At 37.8% G+C, this 23303-nt stretch overlaps 1 protein-coding gene across 2 annotated transcripts in view; it reads left to right on the forward strand.

The window, feature by feature from the left end:
* COL21A1 (collagen type XXI alpha 1 chain) overlaps positions 1-23303 on the forward strand; it is a 189890-nt gene that overhangs the window by 77891 nt on the left and 88696 nt on the right. The window contains exons 4-10 of one of the 2 annotated variants that reach the window (XM_081245126.1): positions 1341-1509; positions 1601-1817; positions 4822-4995; positions 6083-6160; positions 8110-8148; positions 8419-8502; positions 15656-15718. In XM_081245126.1, the coding sequence (XP_081101252.1) occupies positions 1341-1509; positions 1601-1817; positions 4822-4995; positions 6083-6160; positions 8110-8148; positions 8419-8502; positions 15656-15718 (824 nt within the window). Of the gene's footprint in view, positions 1-1340; positions 1510-1600; positions 1818-4821; positions 4996-6082; positions 6161-8109; positions 8149-8418; positions 8503-15655; positions 15719-23303 lie in introns of those variants that run through there. The other variant, XM_081245127.1, reaches the window with a different exon arrangement.

Here is a 23303-nt window from a genome sequence, read left to right on the forward strand (position 1 = left end):
AGGTGTATACATATGTCAAAACTAATCAGATGGTAAACTTTATGTTTAGCTTACTGAGTATCAATTTACCTCAGTAAAGCTACTTAAAAAACAAACAAACAAACAAACAAACAAGAACTCAGCATCCTCAGACCTGAAGAGGAAAATGCCCCTCTCTTCCCAGGAATACAGCTAATTTTATTTATATCAAACCTTTATTTAATTTCTAATACTCTATGGTACAAGTTATGACAGTATTATTAGGCTAATAAAATTCATCTCCTTACTTTTTACTGTTTTATAAATATGATACTTTTCCCTTTTCTTAATGTTTTGTTAGAGAGTGATTATCTTAAAGTACATTTAGTGGAGTTTGTTCTTTTATTCTCTTAGTTGCTCTATAAAATATAAGCAGTCAGGCTCAATGTGTATGTTATACGATGGCCTTGGAAGAATCTGAAAATATTGCAATATTCCTACAATATAACAGTTTAATAGCATTACAACCAAACAGAATTTTCCACATAATTTGAGACACTGGTTTCCCAGAGAATTGAAAAGCATATCAGATTTTTATAATTTATATAAATGACTGTATAACTAATAAGAACCTGCTGTATAAAAAAATAAAATTAAAATTAAAAAAATGACTGTATAATGCAAACCTTAATGATTCTTCTTAAGGAAAAAGTCTTTATTCATTTATAAGTGTGATTAATATAATATATAATCTGATTAATCATAGATGAGATAATAGTCCCATTTGAAGAATTTCCATGAACAGAAAAGATGTACAGTTAAGTTTTTTCCAGAGTGAGAGAACCAAGATATTTGAACTGTAGGATTATAAACTGCTAGAACTGGAAAGAATATTGGGAACAACACACATTTTTTACCCCTCAAATACTGGGAATGCAAGAAAGCAATCAGAATTCATCTCCTAGATCCAAGAAATTTAAGAGCATTATCCAAGGGTGCGTGACTACCAGAAAATCTTGGATGAGAATCACGAATCCTGCTCCAGCCCTCTCCTACTGGCCAGGTGTTAGGTTGCCTCATATGCAAAATAGTGAAGTTTAAATTTCAGCATAGTGTTGCCCTTAAAACAATCCATGAATAAATGTGCCTTTTACATTTCTCTTTACTTTCATCCCTTTTTAGGGAGAAAGAAGGTAATTGAGACTTCATTCTCAAATACCAAATACACTCCCGCATGTTTTCTCAGAAATGCATTTACATACAGTTGTGTGCATATAGAAATTTTATAATTCTATGTTCTTTAATATTCTTCCCTTGATTTTCTTTTTGTTGAAGTAACCCATGATTAATCAACTTCTACCCCTTTTACTTTTGCTTTATAGAATCTGTCTGTCCAACACGAATTCCAGTGGCAGCTCGTGATGAGAAGGGGTTTGATATTCTTTTAGGCTTGGGTGTAAAGAAAAAGGCTAAGAAAAGAATTCAGCTGTCACCAACAAAGATAAAAGGATATGAAGTGACATCAAAAGTTGATTTATCAGAACTCACAAGGTAAATGTTATGTGTTGATACAGTGTTTTCTTGATGTTTCTGTAGACATGTTGAGAATTCTTTAAGCTCATACATGTTCTTCTTTTTCCAGCAACGTTTTCCCAGAAGGTCTTCCTCCATCATATGTATTTGTCTCCACTCAGAGATTTAAGGTCAAGAAAGTGTGGGATTTATGGAGAATTTTATCCATTGACGGAAGGCCACAAATAGCAGTTACCTTAAATGGAGTGGATAAAACTTTATTATTTACAACAACCAGCATCATTAATGGCTCACAACTGGTCAACTTTGCTGACCCTCGAGTTAAGGTAAAGACGCTTGGGTATGATTATGCTATTCACGGGGAATGACCATCAGGTTTGTGTGTTTTGGGGGAGGAGAGCCATAATTTGAACCTGACTGAAAAAAATATTGATTTCATATTTTAATTTTGCTTCATTGACTAAAAGGAACAAAGGAAGAATATTTGTTTCTTTTTTAATTGAAGTAGAGTTGATTTACAATGTGGCATTAATTTCTGTTGTACAGAAAACTGATTCAGTTATACATATATATATATGTATTCTTTTTCATATTCTTTTCCATTGTGGTTTATCACAGGATATTGAATACAGTTCCCTGTGCTATACAGTAGGACCTTGTTGTTTATCCGTTCTATACATAATAGTTTGTATTTACTAATCCCAAACTCCCAGCCCACCCCTTTCCCACCCCCCTTTCCCCTTGGCAAGCACAGTTCTGTTCTCTGTGTCTGTGAGTCTGTTTCTGTTTTGTAGATAATTTCATTTGTGTCATATTTTAGCTTCCACATATGAGTGATATCGTATGACATTTGTCCTTCTCTGTCTTATTTAGTTCACTTAGTATGATAATCTCTAGGTCCATCCATGTTGCTGCAAATGGCATTATTTTGTTCTTTTTTATGGCTGAATAATATTCTATTGTATATATGTACCACATCTTCTTTATCTGTTCATCTGTTGATGGATATTTAGGTTGCATCCATGTCTTGGCTATTGTAAATAGTGCTGCTAGGAACATATGGGTGCATGTATCTTTTTGAATTATAGTTTTGTCTAGATATATGTCCGGGAGTGGGATTGCTTGATCATATATGGCAACTCTATTTTAAGTGAAAATTTGTTTTTTAATTCATATGAGATTAAGGGGTGCATGAACTAACATTTTTGAGTGCCCGCTTCTAGGTGCCAGGAACATTTAATTATAATAATCACCCAAGGAAGAAGCTACTGCTCTCATTTTAAAGACAAAAAACCAAAGTTCAAGGATATTAAATTCTCTTTCCAAGTAACATGGCTAGTAAGTGGTGACATCAGGAATTTAATTTAGGTCTGGTCACTTTCAAAGCCTGTGTTTGTCTATTTTGTACTGCCATGTCCTACAGGATATTGAGATAAATTCATATTTTTCAGAACATTAAATACAGGTAGGAAATATGTACAGAATTCACATTTATTTGGAGGACAGTTTATATTCCCAAAAGGAGCATATATTTAATAAAATTCATAAACTAAAAGTGTATTTTTCAAGTCAAATGTGTTCAGAATATAGATGCCATGTTAAAATCAATTACATTTTGATTATTACTGTAATTATGATAGTCAAATCATACATTATATAATTTAGGAAATATACAAGCCTGTACATGAAATTATGCATTTATCCAATTTCTTCATTTGGTAAGCAGAATAAATTAAAAAAATTGTTGTCTACCATTTTCATTAAAGGCAATGTGCTAAGTTATGTAAGAAATGACAAATGAATAAGGCATGTTTCTAATCTTCAAGGAATTTATTTATAATGGGATATTCAGTGCTTCTGGTATTTAATAGAAGTATGAAAAGTTAGTGGACTGTGGAAGGAAAAGTGGATTCTAATACAGAATATGGGCCAGTCTTCATAAATGAGATGGTTTTTGGAATGTAGGATAAAGGATGTACAGGATTTTGTTGGAGAGAGAGAAGGACATGGAAGTCAATGGTTCATTATTGAGTAGTCATGTGTGGTGAAATGCAGGGTTTTTATTTATAGAATAGAACGTGGTGTCCCCTGTGTTTGGAGTATAAGATACATGAAAGCAAAAGCTAGAAAGGTATAAGCTCGGTTTGCATGGACGTGGGAAGCTTACAAAGGGTTTTGCATTTCAATCAGTGGATGACTGGATTCCATCAAAAGGTCTTGATCACAAGCGTGTCATGGTCAAAGTAGCTCTCTCCTCTCCTTCTTTCCCTTCTTCTTTCGTAAAGAATACTTTTGACTCTTTCCTGGAATTGGGCTAGGTCCTAGGAATACAGAAATTAATAATATTAATTCTAGTAGAGGTAAGAAGGCTGTCTTGGAGAGGGAAGGGATAGGGATTGAGATGTGTTTGAAAATTATTCAAATAAAGCAAGACATCTATGAGCCTAAATTATGGTAATGAGAATGGCAATGGAGAAGTGAATTTGAGTCGTGTTTAAGACACATCCTTGGTAGAATTTTGCATCTATTTGTTATGGCAACTGAGGGAAGGGGAAAGAGGTAAGGGCACTTGTATGGTTTAGAAACTGAGGATACTATTATCCCAGGGAAATCGGGAGAGGAAGAAAGTTTGGGGGATTGTTCAAGTTCATTTTGTTACATACTCTGTCAGACTGATTGTGAAACTCCTGGCAAAATTATTCTAGCCAATGTTAGAATTATAGCTACCATATGTGAGAAAGAGGTCCAGGCTGTCAATGTGGATATGGGAGATATTCCATAAAAGTTATAACTGAACTGTCGGAATGAATGAGATCATCAGGGGGAGAATGGAAAAGGTCAAGGACAGACCTGTGGGGAATGCCCTCATTAAAAGTCAGGTTGAGGAAGATGAGCCCTCAAAGAGAGAATGGACAGTTGTAGAAGAAGGAATGAAAGTGATCAAGATGGTTTGAATCACAGAAGCTGAGTGAGACCATCAATGCGGAGGGACTAGTTACAGGGTCCACAGTTGCCATAAAGTAAATAAAATGAGGGAATGAAAACAGCCACTTGGATTGGGACATTAGGTACTTATCTGTGACCTTGAGGGAGTTGTTTCAGTAAATACTTTGGTACAGCCACTTTGGGATGTGAAATGGGAATGCAGCTAGGGATTAAAATAATTGCTGGGTGGCCTTTGAGACCCAGCTTGGGTCAGGGTGAGTTAGAATATGATATGATCAATCTGGGTGGTGTGGATTTACACTTGATGACAACAGAACAGAAACAAAGAAATGAAAAGATTGTTTGGAACTCTATTTATGAATCTGCTGTATTTTCTTCCTACAGACATTATTTGATGAAGGCTGGCATCAAATTCGTCTCTTAGTAACTGAACAAGATGTAACTCTGTATATTGATGATCAACAAATTGAAAACAAGCCCTTACATCCAGTTTTAGGGATGTTCATCAGTGGGCAAACCCAAATTGGAAAATACACTGGGAAACAAGAAACCGTTCAGGTGGGTAAAAATGATCTGCTTTTCGTATTATATAAAATGGAGCTTTGGTGATAGTATTTATTCCATTTAACTGTATTTAACTTAATTCCTTTAAGAGACTTAATGAAAATGTGGTCAGTTCATTAGTGAAATTGTGTATTTGTGTGTGTGTATGAAAATGAAAAAATCATACTTAATATAATAATTCTTAGAAATTTGTTCCCCTAGGTGCAGGGTAGAATTCTATGTTCTTATGAACCATCAATTTCATATTTCCCAGGAGAAGTATAGAATATATCATGAATTTGGGAAAGGATTACAGCTGTGATTGGGGGTTGTAAAAATTTCTTTGCAGCTGTGAGGATAAAATTAGATTAATGCATGTCAGTGTTCTTCATAAACAAAACGGTGACTTTTTTGGTATCTCTTTAAACTAGAGTATCTGTGTGCGGGTTGAGAAGTGTGTATGTAAAAGATAGCCATTCCTTGAAAAATCCTTTATTTGAAAAGGTATGTCTTTCCTACTCTGTTTCTATTAAGGGAAGACTGTGTCATATTCAAATGTAGGATTACACATATGGTCTCTATGTATTAATGTCACACGTCAAATTGTAGTAAATATTTAAACAGTGACAGGTGCTGGGCTTACTCATCACACAATACTCCATGCCAAGAACTAAATCTCTGAAACTAAAGATGGTTTCATGACTCAACTCTATGCAATCAGGGATGTGAAGAGATGTAGGGTAAACACAGAAAGCCTGGGAAAGCTTTTAAATTGTCTAGGAAATGCTGTCTAGATGAGCTCTTAATAGAAGGATACTACAAAAGCGCCACTGGGTTTCCCAAAGAAGTCAGAGGTTTGTTTTTGGTGCTAGGGAAGTTTTTCTTAGGAGTTTTGTTGTGTCGCATCTTTATACTACATGTTAAGTATTTAAATTTTGTATGTTTATTGCTTATTGTATTTTTATTGTTAACGAAGCTAAGTGTTTCGATCTATATCTTACATGATTGCTAACTACACTGGCTGCTTCTGTGTATGTGAGTTGCTTTTATAAACCAATTTGCTTGGGCCTCAACTTTAACTTGATTGGTTTTATGTTTCTAGTTTGATGTCCAAAAGTTACGAATCTACTGTGACCCAGAGCAGAACAACCGGGAGACAGCATGTGAGATTCCTGGATTTGTGAGTAGGATGGATTATATTTTCCTAAGTGTTGCTTCAGTACTTTCAAAGCAAGAAATAAAACGCAGATAATATACGAACTTTAATTTAACATACAGAGTTAATTTGTTTCTTCATTGTCAATGCAAATAAAATGACACTGATTAAAACATATTTTGAGGTTCATAACTGAAAAAAAATTATAATGTGTACAACTGTAAATGGAAGACCACGGGAAATATTTTCTCATCTCAGATTGATTGTTCCACTACTAAAGTGAAGCAGGGATAGACCTGCTCTAGAAAAACATAGAATTCGTAGTCTGAATGTCCAGTAAGTAAAACACATTTCTATACTTTATTAAATGTGTGTGAAATACCTCACGTGGCACAATTCTGAAGAGTGGAAAATTATTCATTTTCCTGTTTACTAGCACGTTTTCTCAAACCATAATGAGTAAAAAATTTTTTTTGTTGTTGTTGCCACCCAAGTAGGATTTTCTTATAATTCTAGGATATAAGCAACTTTCTATTTATTTAGCTATTTTCATTAATGCATTAGGAAGAAAAAGATTATAAGCTAAAATGTTATAGAGTCTGATCATATACATGTGTGTGTGTGTGTGTGTGTGATCAAGCCCTTTTCCCCTGGGCAAGAAACAGTATATTGTTGCTAGTGAAAATAAGATAAAATGTTGTAAAACTTTTTGACAATGTGGATTTCCAGTCATATTTGAGCCCTACCTAGTTCTTTTCATTTGTATAGTCATGCTGTCATCATTTTCTTATTTCCTATCAAACTGAATAAATTATGGATCCATATTCTGAAAATTTGAGCAGCACATTTGAAGGATCTGTAATAAAATCAAAGATGGAAGCTTCTAGAAATGATTCATTCTGGATTTTCTACTTAAGTAGTTGTTTAAACACTGTAACTTTTATTTTATATACTTATATTTGGAATATAAATCTCTTTTGTTTAAACACTATAATGTTTATTTTAGATACTTATAACTTGGAATATAAATCTCTCCTAAAAGCATTAAGAAGTTATTTCATTTTGAGAGTCCATTGTACATACTTGATTTATTGCTATTTCTCCATTGATGTTATGCCATGACTATGACCCCCCATATAATAGAAGGACAGAGTGAAATTGTAGATTCTGTGTTCTCACATCCACTTTTCTGTGTTTTTATGGCTCCTTCCTCACTCTCAGGTATGACTTCTTCAGGCTTGTTTACCCTTTTCATCTTCATTCCCACCTTCTCATTTTCTGATCTAATCTGTTATTGTTTGGAAAGATTATTAACCTATTTTAAAATTGTGTGTCATTCAGTAAGAAATAGATTGCTTAGTAAGAAGCTTTTCTAAAGTAAATTGCATAAAATTGAATGCATGCAGGGCCTTCCCTGGTGGCGCAGTGGTTGAGAGTCCGCCTGCCGATGCAGGGGACATGGGTTCGTGCCCCAGTCCGGGAAGATCTCACATGCCGCAAAGCGGCTAGACCTGTGAGCCATGGCCTGTGAGCCTGTGCGTCCGGAGCCTGTGCTCCGCAACGGGAGAGGCCACAACAGTGAGAGGCCCGCATACTGCCAAAAAAATTGAATGCATGCAGTTTGCGACTTTCTTAGATGTGTTTTGGCTTTTTCTCTGGTTCTTAAGTGATTCCCAGAAAGTTCAAGAGAGCGTATAAACCCCACCTTGAGGTATTTTTGTTCCTGTGTGGCCGTTACACCAAGCACACTCTCCATCATTGCTAATTTCCTTCCTTTATCCTATTATAAATATAGGAATAACATAAATAGGTAATTTTTTAGGATCTTGCAAGCAAATGTTTTAGCTCTTGCTGGTTTTGATACTTCATTTATCTCTACCCTGGACAAGGAAATATCTGTAAATTAGGAAGATAATTTAGAAATTTAATTAGAAACATGTCTTAAAACACATTTGTTGTTGTTTTTCTTTCAGAACGGTGAGGTAGGCCTGGATACTATTATTCTCCTTAAGGTAATATTTGCATTGTGGGACTGTTTAGCTTCCTTCCAACAATTGTAAGTATGTTAGATAAATAGAACCCATTTTTATGCAGTTTGAATGTATCTAGTATTCATAGCTTTTTTGTGATTCTGAATTTCTTATTGGATTGGGCTAAATAAAATTGGACAGTAAATATAAGATCTCTTTACCATTTCACACACACATACAGACATACACAGGCATATGTGCACATATGTATGTGTCTTGCCATGTGCCTTTATCTCCATTTTTGTCTTTTAGTGCTTCAATGGTCCCAGTGATGTTGGTTCAACAGCAGCTCCCTGTATTTGTCCTCCAGGAAAACCAGGACTACAAGGTCCCAAAGTGAGTAATACCTAACATGCTACTTTTGATAAAACACACAAATAAGAGCTGAGTAGATACCAAGTTCCTAATCACCATTGACTCTGTTATGAAATTTCTGCCTAATACCTTAGAATAGTTTAAAATGTGAATTTTAGTGATTTTTTAAAAAAGTGATTCTAATCTGTAATTGCCTTTGAACCTAAAACTGATACCACATAAAGAGGGAGTGTTATTAGTTTGTCTGCTTGTTTATCTGTCTGTTTTTTCCCCTAATACCACTACTGTATCCCAAGAATGATACCTCCTTACAACCTGGTAAAAAATGAAGAAAGGTCATTTGTTAAAATATGTTCTAAATTCTTAAATATCTAAATGCTTATTCTGTCAAAATGCTATTCAGATAGAAAAATGAAGTAAAAAATTTCAAATTGGTTTGAATGTTGTGTTTGATGTCCAATTCTAAAAAGAGAGGCAAGTGTGTATATGTGTGTACATGTGTATTGATTTATTTATTTTACTTAATCATGTAATAATTACTTTTAGTTATATTCATACATGCATATCTCTGTTACATTTATATATTTATTTGTGTGTATATCTGTATATATATTATTTGTGTGTATATGTGTTATTTGTGTGTGTATATATATGAAAACTTACATATTCATCTGTGTACACATTTGTATATGATTGGAACCATGATGTGCATACTATTTTATAACTAGTCACTTTTTAACATAACAAATACTCTGAATATGTTTCTGTGTTGTTAAATATGAATGACTAAATTTTTTCAAGTAAGTTGATACTAATCGTGGCATCACTTAGACACAGCCTAAGATATTGAGATGTTAAGTGGTTTGTCCACTATAGATAAATCTTGTTTATTTAATATTATTTAAAAATATCATCTAGATAAAAATAATGTCTAACTTGAAAGCAAGTATGACTTCCTAGCCAGAAAGAATGGTTCGTGTATTGCTCACCTATTACTTGAAGTGGCCGTAATAAGTTCTGTTAAATATGAGTTGTAATGTTCATTTAGATGGAATTTTCTGAGAGTTTTAAGTTTTTAAGAGTTTTAGTTTTCATCACAACTAAAAGTTTTCAGTTTTTAGACGGGTAATCTGAGAGTTGGATTCTTCCTAACGTTTGTGCATGTTTCCCCATCTATTTTCAGATGATAATTCATGACCTACTTCAAACTTAGCTGTTAAAATCAAGAAAGAAATGCAATTTAAGAATTAAAAGAATGGGATTTCCCTGGTGGTCCAGTGATTGAGACTTCACCTTCCAATACGGGGGTGTAGGTTTGATCCCTGGTTGGGGAGCTAAGATCCCACCTGCCTTGGGGCCAAATAACAAAAAACATAAAACAGAAACAATATTGTAACAAATTCAATAAAGATTTCAAAAAAAAGTTCCACATCAAAAAACAAATCTTAAAAAAAAAAGAAATAAAAGAATACATTCAATACTTCATTCAAAGTAAATCTGTTTGGCTTGGAACTTGACTTCATTCCATTATAATCAATTTACTATTGTGAACAATTTTTAGATTGCCTTTAGGAAAGTTAATCCAAGTGTTCTCTATTAAAGTAACCATGTTATTTAGGATGCCTGATACAAAGGAAAAATACCTATAAGATGTTTCTGGGAGAATTTACCTTGCAAGGCAGCATAGCGTGACCTACAACCAGACTATCTTTTGAAACATAGTTATACAGCTTATTCAACTTGGGTTGTTATACATAGAAATGATTTGATCTGTAAGAGATCAGAGTCCCATGACATCTGACTTCTCTAAGCCCAGAGGACCTTCCAGCCCCTCAGGCCACCCCCAGGGGCTCTAAGGGGCTGTCCACTTCCGGGTGTGGGGCACCTGATGCCTCTCATGTTTCCTGATTCATCATTAGTGGTCCATTAGGCATCTTGAAGTGACACCAATTTTTATGCCTGTATGTTTCTATAGCAAATTTTTAGCACACCCTTTGTCTTATCTGGGAAAGCCTCTGATCTTCAGTATTTCCAAGTTTCATGTGTTCCTCATTTTCATTCTCTTTTCTTAGTCATCATCTAGCCCCACTGCCACCTACTACTTTAAGTGAAATTGCAGTTTTCCACAGATCTTCAAGTTGGCGTGCCTTCTTAATCTGCTTTCCATTTTCTTCAGAAAATCTGGCAGGAGGACAGGACACACACACACTCTTCCATCCTTTTAGGGCTCTTTCCCCTGGAGGTGGTTCCTTACCCACATTGGAGACCTGCATGTGAAAAACAGAATCCCTAGCAACACCCTGAGTTGTTCTTCCTTTAGAGAATTTCTGGCCTGGGAAATTGATAGAGTTTTAATTAGTTCAACAGAATCAGAACTAAAACAGGTGAATCGATTTTACTATATATCCCACTGAGGCGTATTGGCTGTTTTTGTGAGATGCTCTCTGGAAAGTTTTACAGATTTCCATCAAGCAGACTTACCTGTGCAGGAGAATGTAGTCTTCCTATTAGCCAGAAATCGGGTTCTCAGAGCTGAGAGTTTGGTCATGAAACTGAAACAGAGGAGAAATTTGTGTGTGGATAGGTGGGTAAGTGCTTATTCTAAGATAAAGTCAGTCATCTGCTTCAAGTTCTCTCAATTTCCAACAAATATGACATGCCTATTGCAAAACCAGGTTAAATTAACTATGGTATCCCATACTTGGACTTTTCATGACATTATAACTCTTCAATATGCATAGAAAAATATATTTGTCACGGGGCTGTGAGCCCCTGTATGAGGCTGGCTTATTTATTCTGTGTCCTTAATGTCAAAGGGAGTGATTAAATTAATGACTCTCTGGGAATGACTTTTATATGCAAACACAATAAAGGTTAATACAAACTAAATTCTCCTTTGGAATTCCACTGTCTTGCACAATACTTAATAATAATATATTTTTTATTTAAAAAATTATGAAATCATTGAAAAAATAAGGTTCACCCCTCCTCCTGATTAACCTATGTGGAATGCCTTTGTTCCATGTGAAAGATCCAGGCAATCCCCAATTTACAAACAGCTCCCTTCCAAAAGACCTATCCATTCAAATGGCAGCTTCTTCTCCCACTTCATAGCTGGAGGAACATTTATGGGGACAAAGTCCCCACATTTGATCTAATCTTAAATCTATGAGTGCAGAAGTGGAAAGAAAGCATTTTTTCCCCATTTTTTAGCAAGGAGCAATTTCTTAATAACTTATTTTCTCTGAAATACCATTCTTTCTACAACTATATTGATGCCCTTTGTTTCACCCTGATAATTCTTCTGATTAAAGACTCCTTTGGATTATCAAAGTAGCCTCTGTCTAAAATACAAAAGCCTTTGGAAAATTTCAGGAGCCATTGGGCATTCACATTTTTATGTTAATTTTCCTAAACTAAGTGGATTCCTTTCAGCTGAAGAGAATGTTTGAGTTTTGAGGGAGGGGAGAGGTTGGTCTTGGAGAAAGGAATAGGTCTTAGGTCAGATACTTTTGTGGAGGCCAGTAGTTAGTCTGAAGGCACAAGTGTTTTGAGAAGAGAGCTTGAAAACATGGGATTTGGACCTAGGAGACATTTGTTTTAGATGAGCAACTTAAAATATTAGCTTACTTTTGCAAGCATTACTGTTTCTCACTTTAATTATTCACATTTGCACATTTGCAAGGCCATGAGCAGGGATGTTTTAACTTAGTCCATGATGTTTCCATTCCTGTCAGCAACTCAGAAATCCTGTGGCACAAAATCAGTTCATCATAAGTAAGAATTGCTTTTCAGCTGAATACTTATTTTTTAGAATTGCAAATGTTTCAACTAAATTAGAAGAAAGCAGATTGAGAATTTAGTCACAGTTATATAAATATAGGTCATATGTCTAATTTGATGTATTTGGAAAATTTTTTCCATGTTAAATTTGCTAGCTCTCCCTGGGTTGGGTTCTGATCAGTGTATGCATTTTGATGTGGGCAAAGAGAGCAGTGTTTAGGAGCATGGAGTCTGGAGCTGAATTGGCTGAGTTCCCATCTCTCTGCTGCTTTGTGACCTTGGGCAAGTTACCTAACCTTCCTGGGTCTCAGTTTTCTTATATGTAAAATGGGAACAGTAAAATTACCTGCTTCGTGGGGTTATTGTGAGGATTAAGTAATTTAATACATGTAAATCTCTTACAGCAGTGCTTAGCATATAATAAACAGTCAGTAAAGGTTAGGTGTCAGATTTTATTACAGTAATAAAATTGAATTTTTATTCTAATTGGCCTTTTCTTCGAAAATCAGTTCGGGTTTTACTTTATTCTTCCAATTTTATGGAAACAACGGCAAACCTACCCGAGTTTTTGCAAATAAACCAGTAGGACAACAGTCAAAATAACCAGTAAAACCTACTAGAAATAATAGAACCTGCAAAAGAGATTATTTTCCCTCTTGGGGCTGTTGACCTGTGCCTTAAGAAGTCACATTGGATTTATCTTGTGGGTGATTTTTTTCCCTTGGTAACTTAGTTTTGATTCATTTAAAATATTATTGTTAAGTATATTTTGTACTTTTATGCAACATAAAAACACAAATCCCTTTTCTTCTCATGCCAAAGTTTTATTTCAGCCTCATCATTGTAGAAGTTAAAGCCTCTCAGATCCTTTTGATGTCCTAGATTTTGCTGATAATTAATATTCTGCAAGTAAAGAGGTCATTAACAGGAGATTGGATCTGATTGGAAATAGTCAGCAAATAGTTATTGAACTTCTACTTGGTACCCAGCATTGTCCAAAAAAGGAGAAAATATTGACCATGTTTTCAAGGAGTCTCAATCCAAATGATAAATGAAGACCCATCAAGGGAAAACTTTGAGAAAACTCTTGTTATGAATAAATGATCAGTGATATGGGAGCTGCTGTAGCATTTCAGTAGAAAAAGACATCAGGAGAAAATGCAGTAACAAGGAAGGTGCAGTGATTGGAAATTTTGTTATATTAACTCAAATGGAAAAGGAAGAGTCTTCCCAGGAGATAAAAAAAAAGATCGAATCTGTTGAAAGGCAGTGAGACCAATCTGAACATGGTTAAAGAAACATGGCAGGGAAGCCAGAGATTAGTGTGGAACCTCTCAAAATAAGAAGAAAGACATCTAACACCCTAGAGAACAGGAATGCTGCTCCCTTAATGTCCAGCTGACACTGGATTAGAATTACAAATTGTACCTCTTCAGCAAGAAATTACATGTTCCTGTGTTATTTTTCTCCCTGGATTTACAGCTACTCTTTTTCGATCTCTTTTAAAAATGGCATTTCCCTTCTTCTCAGCCTTTCCACAAGCTAAACCTCTTGGGCAATCGTAGGTGAAAAACCCATCCTTTCTTCATTGGTTCCTTGGTAGAGTTCACACAGTTCTTTCCATTTTTCCTGTTATGTTTCAGGAACAAACGTCCCTCACCAGTAGCCTGAAGTAGAATTTCAGATCAGCATATTTGGCTCTGTGCAAGTACCCTTAGCACTGGTGTTTAGTTAATGTATAATCACTGTGGTATGTGTGAATGATTTCTTGATGTAGATATGAAGCACTGTTGAATTGAAATCAGTTGTCTGTCTGTAGTAGTTTACCAATACTGACGACTGAGACGTGATGATTTTAGGGGAGATACTGCATGTGGACCTCATGGACTCCATAATACGTGGATATGATATTATTATTATTACTACTACTACCATTATTATTATTTTTTTGCTACACCCCACAGCTTGTGGGATCTTAGTTCCCCGACCAGGGATTGAACCTGTACCCTCGGCAGTGAAAGCACAGTATCCTAACCACTGGGCCACCAGGGAATTCCCTCATATTATTTTTTTGAAGTATTTCTTAGAATTAAATTATAAAACACCCTCACTTCACCAAAAATGTTGCTTTCATTGCCTTTTTTCATGGTGGTGACCATCTGACTGGTCAGTACTGACCATTGGGCCTGGGCTCGTTGCCAGGCTGTATGGAATAATGTTCCTTGAAGGTCTCTGGTTTGTGAGGACAAAGGTCCTTTTTTAGGTGTGAAATGTACTCAGGGACTCTGGGGGTTGTACAGAGTTCTTTGGCTTGGGCCTCACTTTCACGAAAATATTCAAATCTAGAAGTTTATCATTATGTTAAAATGAGATTATAAATATAGGCAGAGACACACTGACTGGAATGAAAGAAATAACTGTTGTGCAGCTGTAAACTTGAGTCCCACATGGAAGATCACATAGCCTATGGGCTGTTTTTTTTAAAAATACTTTTTTTTAAGGTAGAAATTATTCTTGTTTTTTATTGAAGTATAGCTGATTTATAATTTTGTGTTAATTACTGCTGTACAGCAAACTGATTCAATGAAACATATATATATATATATATATATATATATATACACACACACACACACTCACACATATATATACACATTCTTATTCATAATCTTTTCCATTATGGTTTATCACAGGATATTGAATATAGTTCCCTGTGCTATATAGTAAGACCTTGTCATTTATCCATTCTATATCTAATAGTTTGCATCTGCTAATTCCAAACTCCCAACCCATCCCTCCCCCACCCCCCTTCCCCTTGGCAACCACAAGTCTGTCCTATATCTATATCTGTGAGTCTGTTCCTGTTTCATAGATAAGTTCACTGGTGTCATATTTTAGATTCCACCTGAAAGCAATATCATATTAAAAATAATTATCAATTGAATTATTATATCATAGGTCATGGATATCTGTAGTGTAACATCTAGAATAGAATTAAATCTATAGATTTCTGAGTGAAATACTACTGTCGTTGAAACCATAGTTGTTCTGACATTGCACAGTTTGTTCAGAATTCTAAAAATGTCTCTTGTTATAAATACTGATGTTTTACATCAGCAAAAAGTACTTTCCTTGTTATACCTGTTGTGCTCACAGAATTAAATCCCTGAAAGTTTTACAAAATAAAATGCCTTTAATTTTTAAGGTAGATATGATACCATTTTTCTAACCCTATTTTGGGATTTCCATATTTGTTTGTTTATTTTTTGTTTGCTTGTTTTTCAATATACAAAAAGCTGCAAATAATGGAATTGGCTTTGAACCTTGATGGCCTCTGGCTGAATCAGTGTGGTTGGTTGTGTTGGACTGAGAACTTTGTTTTCCTCTCTAGGGTGACCCTGGACAGCCTGGGAACCCTGGATACCCTGGACAACCTGGTCAAGATGGTAAGCCTGTGAGTACTGAAAGCTTAGTCATCTCCAGTACTGGGATTATAGGGTCAATGTAACATTGCACTGGGTGAAATTAAACAGGCAGGGAAGACTTTAGTCAAGACTATTGTAATAGGGGAGAGAGGCTCAACTCCACGCAGCTGAAACAGGGGGAGGGAGGGCTCCTGAGGGCTGGGTGAGCTAGGAGAAAAGTACTGGAGGACTTTGAGGGGAGATTGATCAATGGGATGAGCAAGTGGAGTTATTCCTGAGCATGGCAAAGGTCTTCCTCAAGGTTAGGCCATCTGTGTTTGCTACTTGGCACCTGTCCAATTTAGGGTCATCTCCTCTGTTTCCTTAATGGGTGTTGGGGTGCTGTTTCCTTAATGGTTCCATTTCAATGAGATGGCTCTCAGGTCCTGGAGAGAGACCTGGGTTGTAAAACTGGCAAGAAGCTTTTTAAAAGATTTACATCTCAAAGGGGCAGATAAAGAATTTATGGTTGATTTTCAGTTTTCTAAAGTAAATGCTGTAGGAAAAGGGAGATCAGGGGTGTAGACTTGGGAGGAAGGCAGCTAAAGTTTAGTCAAGCTGAGGGCCACGTTAGCCTAGCTTGGTCAATAGAATTAGTGTTCTAGTCTCCTTTTAGGTATCTTCACAACTGCATACATCTTTGCTACATTAAAATATTGCCGAGTGAGTTCTCAATATCAATGAATATACGGGCTCAGAAATCCTTTTACTTTTTTCCCTTCATGTCTTAAAGTTTTCAAGTTAAAAATCTTTCTAAAGGTGATGTTATTTTCCTCAGAATATATGCACTGGAGTATACTTATAATCTGACTTACACAAATATCCTCTAAGGTTCAAGAGAATTTTAGGGATATTTATGAATTAAGGAAACAAAGCAAAACCACTTTAAAGCAACTTAGGCAGATTTTTACTGCTAAGTCATCATGTTAATCACAGTAAATAAACATGAGGTAATAGCTTTTGAATGTTAAACAGTTGTCGCCAAAATAAGGTATCTCCTGGGAGACTTTATCACAAGATGTTAACTCTTTCCATGAAGCATGGGAAGGTTTATACTGTGTGTCAATAATTTTCAAGGCACGAAAGAACCACAGGCCTCATGTTAAACCACCAACACCCCAACCATCAGGATAGAGGGAGCTTGTTCAGTCCCTGAGAGAGGTGTGCTGACAAATTTAATACAAAAAATGCAGCCAACTTTCGAAGTGGCAGTGTGCTGGCACCTTTCACACCCATGTTGCATGAGAAAGGGGTTAAATATACAGGTGAGCCTCTCTGAGAGAGATGTCAAAGAAAGGAGTCTGAAGGGGTGACAAAGTGGTGGCCAGCTTGGAGCTGAAGCGCTGCCAGGAGATGGGGGTGGTGCTGTTGAGCCGACTCAGTGGATTCACTCCAAGTGTGATGGATCCATAAGGGGGCCTGCAGAAAGGAAGTGATGTGGTCTGACTTACTATTTAGAAAGATAAATATGAATATTCTGTGAACAGCAGATTATATGTGTCAACTGAAAAAATGCACAACCTAAAAGTTGAGAATTATGTTTTATTCGGCGGACTTTCTGAGGACTTCAAGCCTGGAAGGCAGCCTCTCAGAGAGCTCTAAGGGACTGCTCGGAAGAGGTGAGGGAGGGGCCAGGATATAGAGGGGTTTTTGCAACAAAGGTCAGGGAGTCCAAACATCAAAAGATTATGGTTCATTAAAGAAAACCAGACATCTCAAGTTAAGGGATTTAGTGCTTTTCTATGTATGGGAAGATGTAAGAGTCCAGGCTCATTGAAATCATTCCTTTGATATGCACCTCAGCTATCTGGGGCCAGTGTCCTGTGTTTTCTCATCCTGAGTCCCCCTCAGGGTACATCATTGGGGGCGGCTGCAGTGGCTGAGGGCTTGATGGTGGGCATCCTGTTTCCATCCTGAGTTGCTTCAGGGATTACAGTCTGGGTGGCTGTAATGTGACGGCTTGATGGCTGCAATATCCTTTGTTTACTGACATGGCAGGTGGCATTTTTCATTCACATGGGGCAAGAGTGGGGACAGGAGGCCATGCAGGAGGTTATTTCAACATTCTGAGTGAGAAGTAAGAGTGGCCTGGATTAGGGCGATGTGCTGGGAGAGGGAAGAAGTGGTCAGTCTGGAGTATTTTTTAATGTGAAGCTGAGAAGAATCACTGCCAAGTTAGATGTGAGGGCATGAGAGAAAGTGCCAAGGAAGCCCCAGAGAATCTTAGCTTGGGCAGCTGGGTGAATTGTGGTGCCATTTCCTGAGCTGGGTGACAGTGACAGAGATGTAAGTTTTTGGGGGAGACATCGAGAATGCATTTGTAGACCTACTGAAGGTGTCTCCTAGGATATTAGAAACAGGAATCTTGAGTCAGGAATGTATTGGAGAATGAAAACACACAGTTAGGACTCTGTAGCATGTGGATGTATCTAAGCCTGCCAGAGCCGATGAGATCATTCAGGGAGTAAGTACAGACAACGGGAGAAGAGAAGGGGGCAGGGAGCTGAGCTTAGGGCTCTGTTACAGAGAAAAATAGGAGGAGGATCCAGCTGAGGAAATTGGGAAAGAATAGTCAGTGAAGTAGGAGGACCACAGGAAGGGTGTGGAATCCCAGAAGCCAAGTGCAGAACACATTTGAAGAAGGGAGCCATTCATTGTGTCACTGCTGCCATGAGGTTGATAAAAATGAGCTCTGTGTCTAGACCATTGGATTTGCTTGATAGAGGTCATTAGGGACCTTGATAAATGGGGTTTCAGGGAAAAGCAGGTTTAAACAATGGGTTCAAGAGAGTCAGTGGGAGATAAAATGGTAATAGTGAACATAGATACTTCTGAGGGGTGTAATGGGGAACAGAGAACTGGAGCAGTAGCATGGGGAGGATATGGGATAAAGGGGTTTTTGAAACAATAGGAGATGTTAGAACATGTTTTTATGATGATGAACATGAGGAAGAAGGGGAAAATTGGGTGATTTGGGAGATAAGGGATAGTTACAGGAAGAAAATCCTTGGGTAGGTAAGAGGGCATTGGTTCCAGTCACAAGGGGAAAAGTGTGGCCTGGTTAAGAGTCTAGGCAGTTAAAGCTTCAAATGGGAGTTAGAGGGCCAAGCCAAAAAGTACAGAAATTGCTAGGTGCAAGGATAAGAAGTTTATCGTCAGACTGATTCTATTTGAGTTGAATGAAATGAATAGATTCCAAACCTAGCATCTCCCCCTTTTGCCTTTATCCTCAACTCCCATTATGTGCCAACCCTTGCCTTGTCGTTTCTCTTATAACCCATCCCTTTCTTGCGATAACTGCAGGTGTCATGTGAGCTTGGTGAATTCCCTCACTGCAACCCCTTCATCCCGCTGAAGATACTGCCCGAGGGCCTGGGGGAGTTCTACCCTGATCATACTGAGGGGGATGGGTTTTATGAAGATGAGCCCTCTGCCTGGAGACCCCTTCCATGGGACATGCTCTCTCTGTTGCTGGCAGCTGCAGTGCTGTCTCAACTCCAAAGCAGAGACACTTCACATGTCGACTTGTCACCTGCTGGCCTTTTGTGATGACACGGAGCTCCCCTGACAGCACTGCCAAATTATTTAGGCTTTTGTCTTTCTAGTGGTGCAAAGTCCTAGGCAATATTGAGAGGTGAGTGCCTTCCACAGGCTATCAGCTCTAGTTTGCCCTTTTTGCCACGAGTGAAGTACTGGAAATTAGTTATAATTAGCTTGATACAATAATCATGAATATTATACTCTGTGACTCTCATTTAAGCTATAGTAGGCTTATTGGCTCACCTCATTCAGTACATGTATATTTGTGTTTTTGTGTGTGTGTATGTATAGATATAGCTCTGTAGTATCTGACATTAGATGTTAGATGCTATTAGGTAATATCTGATGTTAGAGAAAGAAGAAATCTACTGTAGTAGACAGAATCATGTCCACATCCTAACTCCAAGCCCTGTGAATATGTATGGTACCTTACATGGCAAAAGGGACTTTGAGATGAAGACATTTTCTTGGTTAATCTGAGTGGCCCAGTGTCATCACAAGGGTTCTTATAAGAGGGAGGCAGGAGTATCAGTCAGAGAAGGAGATGTAGTGGGTGATGGAAGCAGAAATCAGAAGGAAGCAGCTGTGAACCAAGGAATGCAGGCAGCTTCTAGAAGCTGGGAAAGGGAAGGGACAGATTCTCCCCTGGAGCCTCTGGAAGGAATTCAACCTCCCAGTGACACCAAGAATTTAGCTCCCTAAGACCCATTATGAACTTCTGACCTCCGGAAACATAAGTATGGGCTGTGTTAAGCCACTCTGTTTAGGGTAATTTGTTACATCAGCAGTGGGAAACTGATACACTACCCTGATCCTGTTTACCTAAAGGGATGACTTTTTTCTTAAATATCTCCTTTTTCCCTTGTCTTTGGAGATAAGAGGTTAGGTGACCAGGCAGGAAGAGAAAGTGAGCCTGGGAGCCAGAACAGCTGAGGGTCATTAGTGTGTGTCCAGGGCCAGCGCAGCGGGAGTGGGGCAGTGTGGGTGGGGCCTCTGGCTGGTGATTGAAGCCATCTGGCCAAGGAAACTTGGATGGAACAATTCTAAGGGAATTCTGCTTTGTTTGGATTTGGCTCTGTGCAACCCCCCTCAATCAGTAATTTGAATCTTTTTCACATAACCAAGCCAAGTCAACTGAAGCTTTAAATAGGAAATTATTCCACTCTGGAGAAATAGTAATTTTCATAAGGAAAATGCCTTCAACCAAAATTAAAGAACTATTTTCAAATCCTTCCACTGCTTTCTAATTTCTCTATCAGTTAAATAACTTCTCTCATCACAGTGTCTGAGCATATTACTATTTTACTATTTTATCATTATCAAAACAGAGGCAGAGGAAATGTTTATATATCCTGTTAGGTACTTCAGAGTAGTACAGCTATGAAAGGCACTGCACTGCTATAGCACTGATTTTTTTTTTTTAAAGAAGGCCATTTATGGAAACATAATAGGACTATTTTATGATTTTGTAGAAGTTTGTATTTTTATGGTGCTCATTTCCATCTCTTTTCTGTCGTCATTAATTACTCTTCATGAAGGAAAGTACTTCCCTGAACCCAAAGCCCCAGCTAGTTGTTGGAGAGATCTGGGGCTGTTTTGCCTTCTTCTTTGCTTTTGAAAGTTGGTTTGCTTTTATGGGCCTCAGTTTTTTCATCTGGAAAATAAGAAGGTTCTCTCCAATGCTGATTTTCTAAGATTTCATTAAAGTCATATTTGCTAAGAGAGAAAGGTGGACTAGACCAAGCTTTAGCATTTTGGAGATGATTTTCCTTATTGGCCTTAAGAACTGACCCAGGAAGCCTGACCATACACTACTTCCAATAGACAAGAGTGCATTGGTCAACAGGTCAACCTCAGTGATGCAGTGCCCCTGGATGGTCCAGAGATACCAGAAGGGGCCCACTTTCTCTGGGGGATTAAACCTTGAAGAAGTGGTAGTCAGCACAGGTGGGGAATTTCAAAGTTACAGGGCTTCTCACACCGCACATAGAGGGGTGGGGCAGGTACTCGAGATGAAGGTGTAAGGTAGGTGGGAGGAAGGAGGGGCCTCCTAGAGCCTTCAGGCCCTTGTGACCACTTGACTTTGGTTTCAATTGGAGTGAACTCAGGAGCCATGGGAGGGTCTTGAATAAAGCTGTGATGTGACATAACTTATTTGTAAAAGAAATGACTCTGACTTCTGAGTTGAAAATAGATGTTAGGGCGATGAGGGCAAAAACAGGGAGATGAGGACAGGAGGCTCTTGAAATAATCCAGGAATGAGATGAGGGCGACTGGCGTCAGGATGGTAGGAGCGAGGGGAAGGGAATTGCCTACACTCTGGGGATATTTTGAAGTTAGAGCCCCCAGGATTTACTGATGTATCAGATGTGAGTTTGCAAGAGAGCAGTCAAGGGTGACTCCAATGAGATGTGGTAGAGAAAATCGGGGAAGGGGAGTCAGGAGTTTGCCTTTGGATAGATCAGATTTTTATGTTAGACGTTCAAGTAGAAATTGTAAGTGGGTGATTGAGGATAGAAGTCTGGCATTCAGAGGGAGTTCTCTTTGTGAACTGTCCTTTCTTGTATTTTGCATCTCAATTAATGCACTTCTTATACATTAAGATAATGAATCCTTTGCTATAGATGTTGTCAATAGTTCTTCTCTTTATTTGGTTTACAAATTTGGTTTTAATTTTTAGAAAAGTAAAATTTCCCCACAATTAAATATTTTCTCTTGCTGTTTCTTCCAGTGTTCTTTTGAGCATTCGATACTCTTTGTTCATTGATTTAATATGATTTTCAAGAATTTTTGATTCTTGATTTCATTTTGGGAATTTATTTTGGCATTTGGGATGACATGACGATCCAGAAAGCTCTGGTCAACTTGGAGAATGGCCATTCTAACAAACTGAAATTCAACCAGAATATTTGCCTGTGAGACGGTATTTAAATTTAACCTTGTCGAAAGAGGAATTAACATATGTAATGTGTGGCCTCAAAGGCTAATGCAATTTTTGGTCTTATTAGTAATATGTGATGTATGTATTATGGAAGACTACAATCCTGCTTTTGGAGTGTTGGATTTGGTTTGGGATATTACACTTTAGAAGTACGTAGGATCTGGAATTCATTCAGAAGAAGAGAGTAAACTCAGAAGACAGCCGGCGGGGGGTGGGGGGCAGTTACTGAGCTTCAGGTGTTATCCCAGCAAAGATGCTCTTCTCAAATTCTAAAATCCTCCAGAATGGTGGTAGAGAGAAGGAGGAAGGTGAGGAGAACTAGGCTTGCAGAGTAAGTTTGACGGGGGGTGGATAATTTGTAATAGAACAATAGGACCCAGCAGACAAGATTTTTATGCTTTCCTCTTTTCCGACTCTGAACTGAATATGGTACCACTGTGGACTCAGTCTTTTAAGAGCTGTGGGGGTTTGGGGTCCAAGGGCCATGAAGATGAAGGACCTGGAAAACGGGATACATTAGGATACAGGCCAAAGAAATGGCTATGATATAGCTTGGAAAAAAGAATAACAGGAAGCGGCCTCATTATTTAGTATATGAAATATCCTTCTAGAGAGAACAGTTTCCACCTGAACTCACTTCCCTTCAGTCTTGGTTCCTTACCAAAAATGCTTATGGTCTCCCTGTCTCCCGCTGCCATTAAACAACCCCCCACCCCACACCTTTTGAATGTCTCACTGATAGATTAAAATGTGGACCATTGGGCTTCCCTGGTGGCGCAGTGGTTGAGAGTCCGCCTGCCGATGCACGAGACACGGGTTCATGCCCCGGTCCGGGGAGATCCCACATGCCACGGAGTGGCTGGGCCCATGAGCCATGGCCGCTGAGCCTGCGCGTCTGGAGCCTGTGCTCTGCAACGGGAGAGGCCGCAACAGTGAGAGGCCCGTGTACCACAAAAAAAAAAAAAAAAAAAAAAATGTGGACCATTTGTGTCAAATGAAATATCCACTGCTTGGGCAGTTTATCTTCCTTTTCTCTAATAAAACGTTATTTAAAACTCATCTCTTCTATAAAGTTTTCCTAGACAAAGCTTAGT

Source organism: Mesoplodon bidens (assembly GCF_964165515.1).
Source record: "Mesoplodon bidens genome assembly, chromosome: 10".
NCBI lineage: Eukaryota > Metazoa > Chordata > Mammalia > Artiodactyla > Ziphiidae > Mesoplodon > Mesoplodon bidens.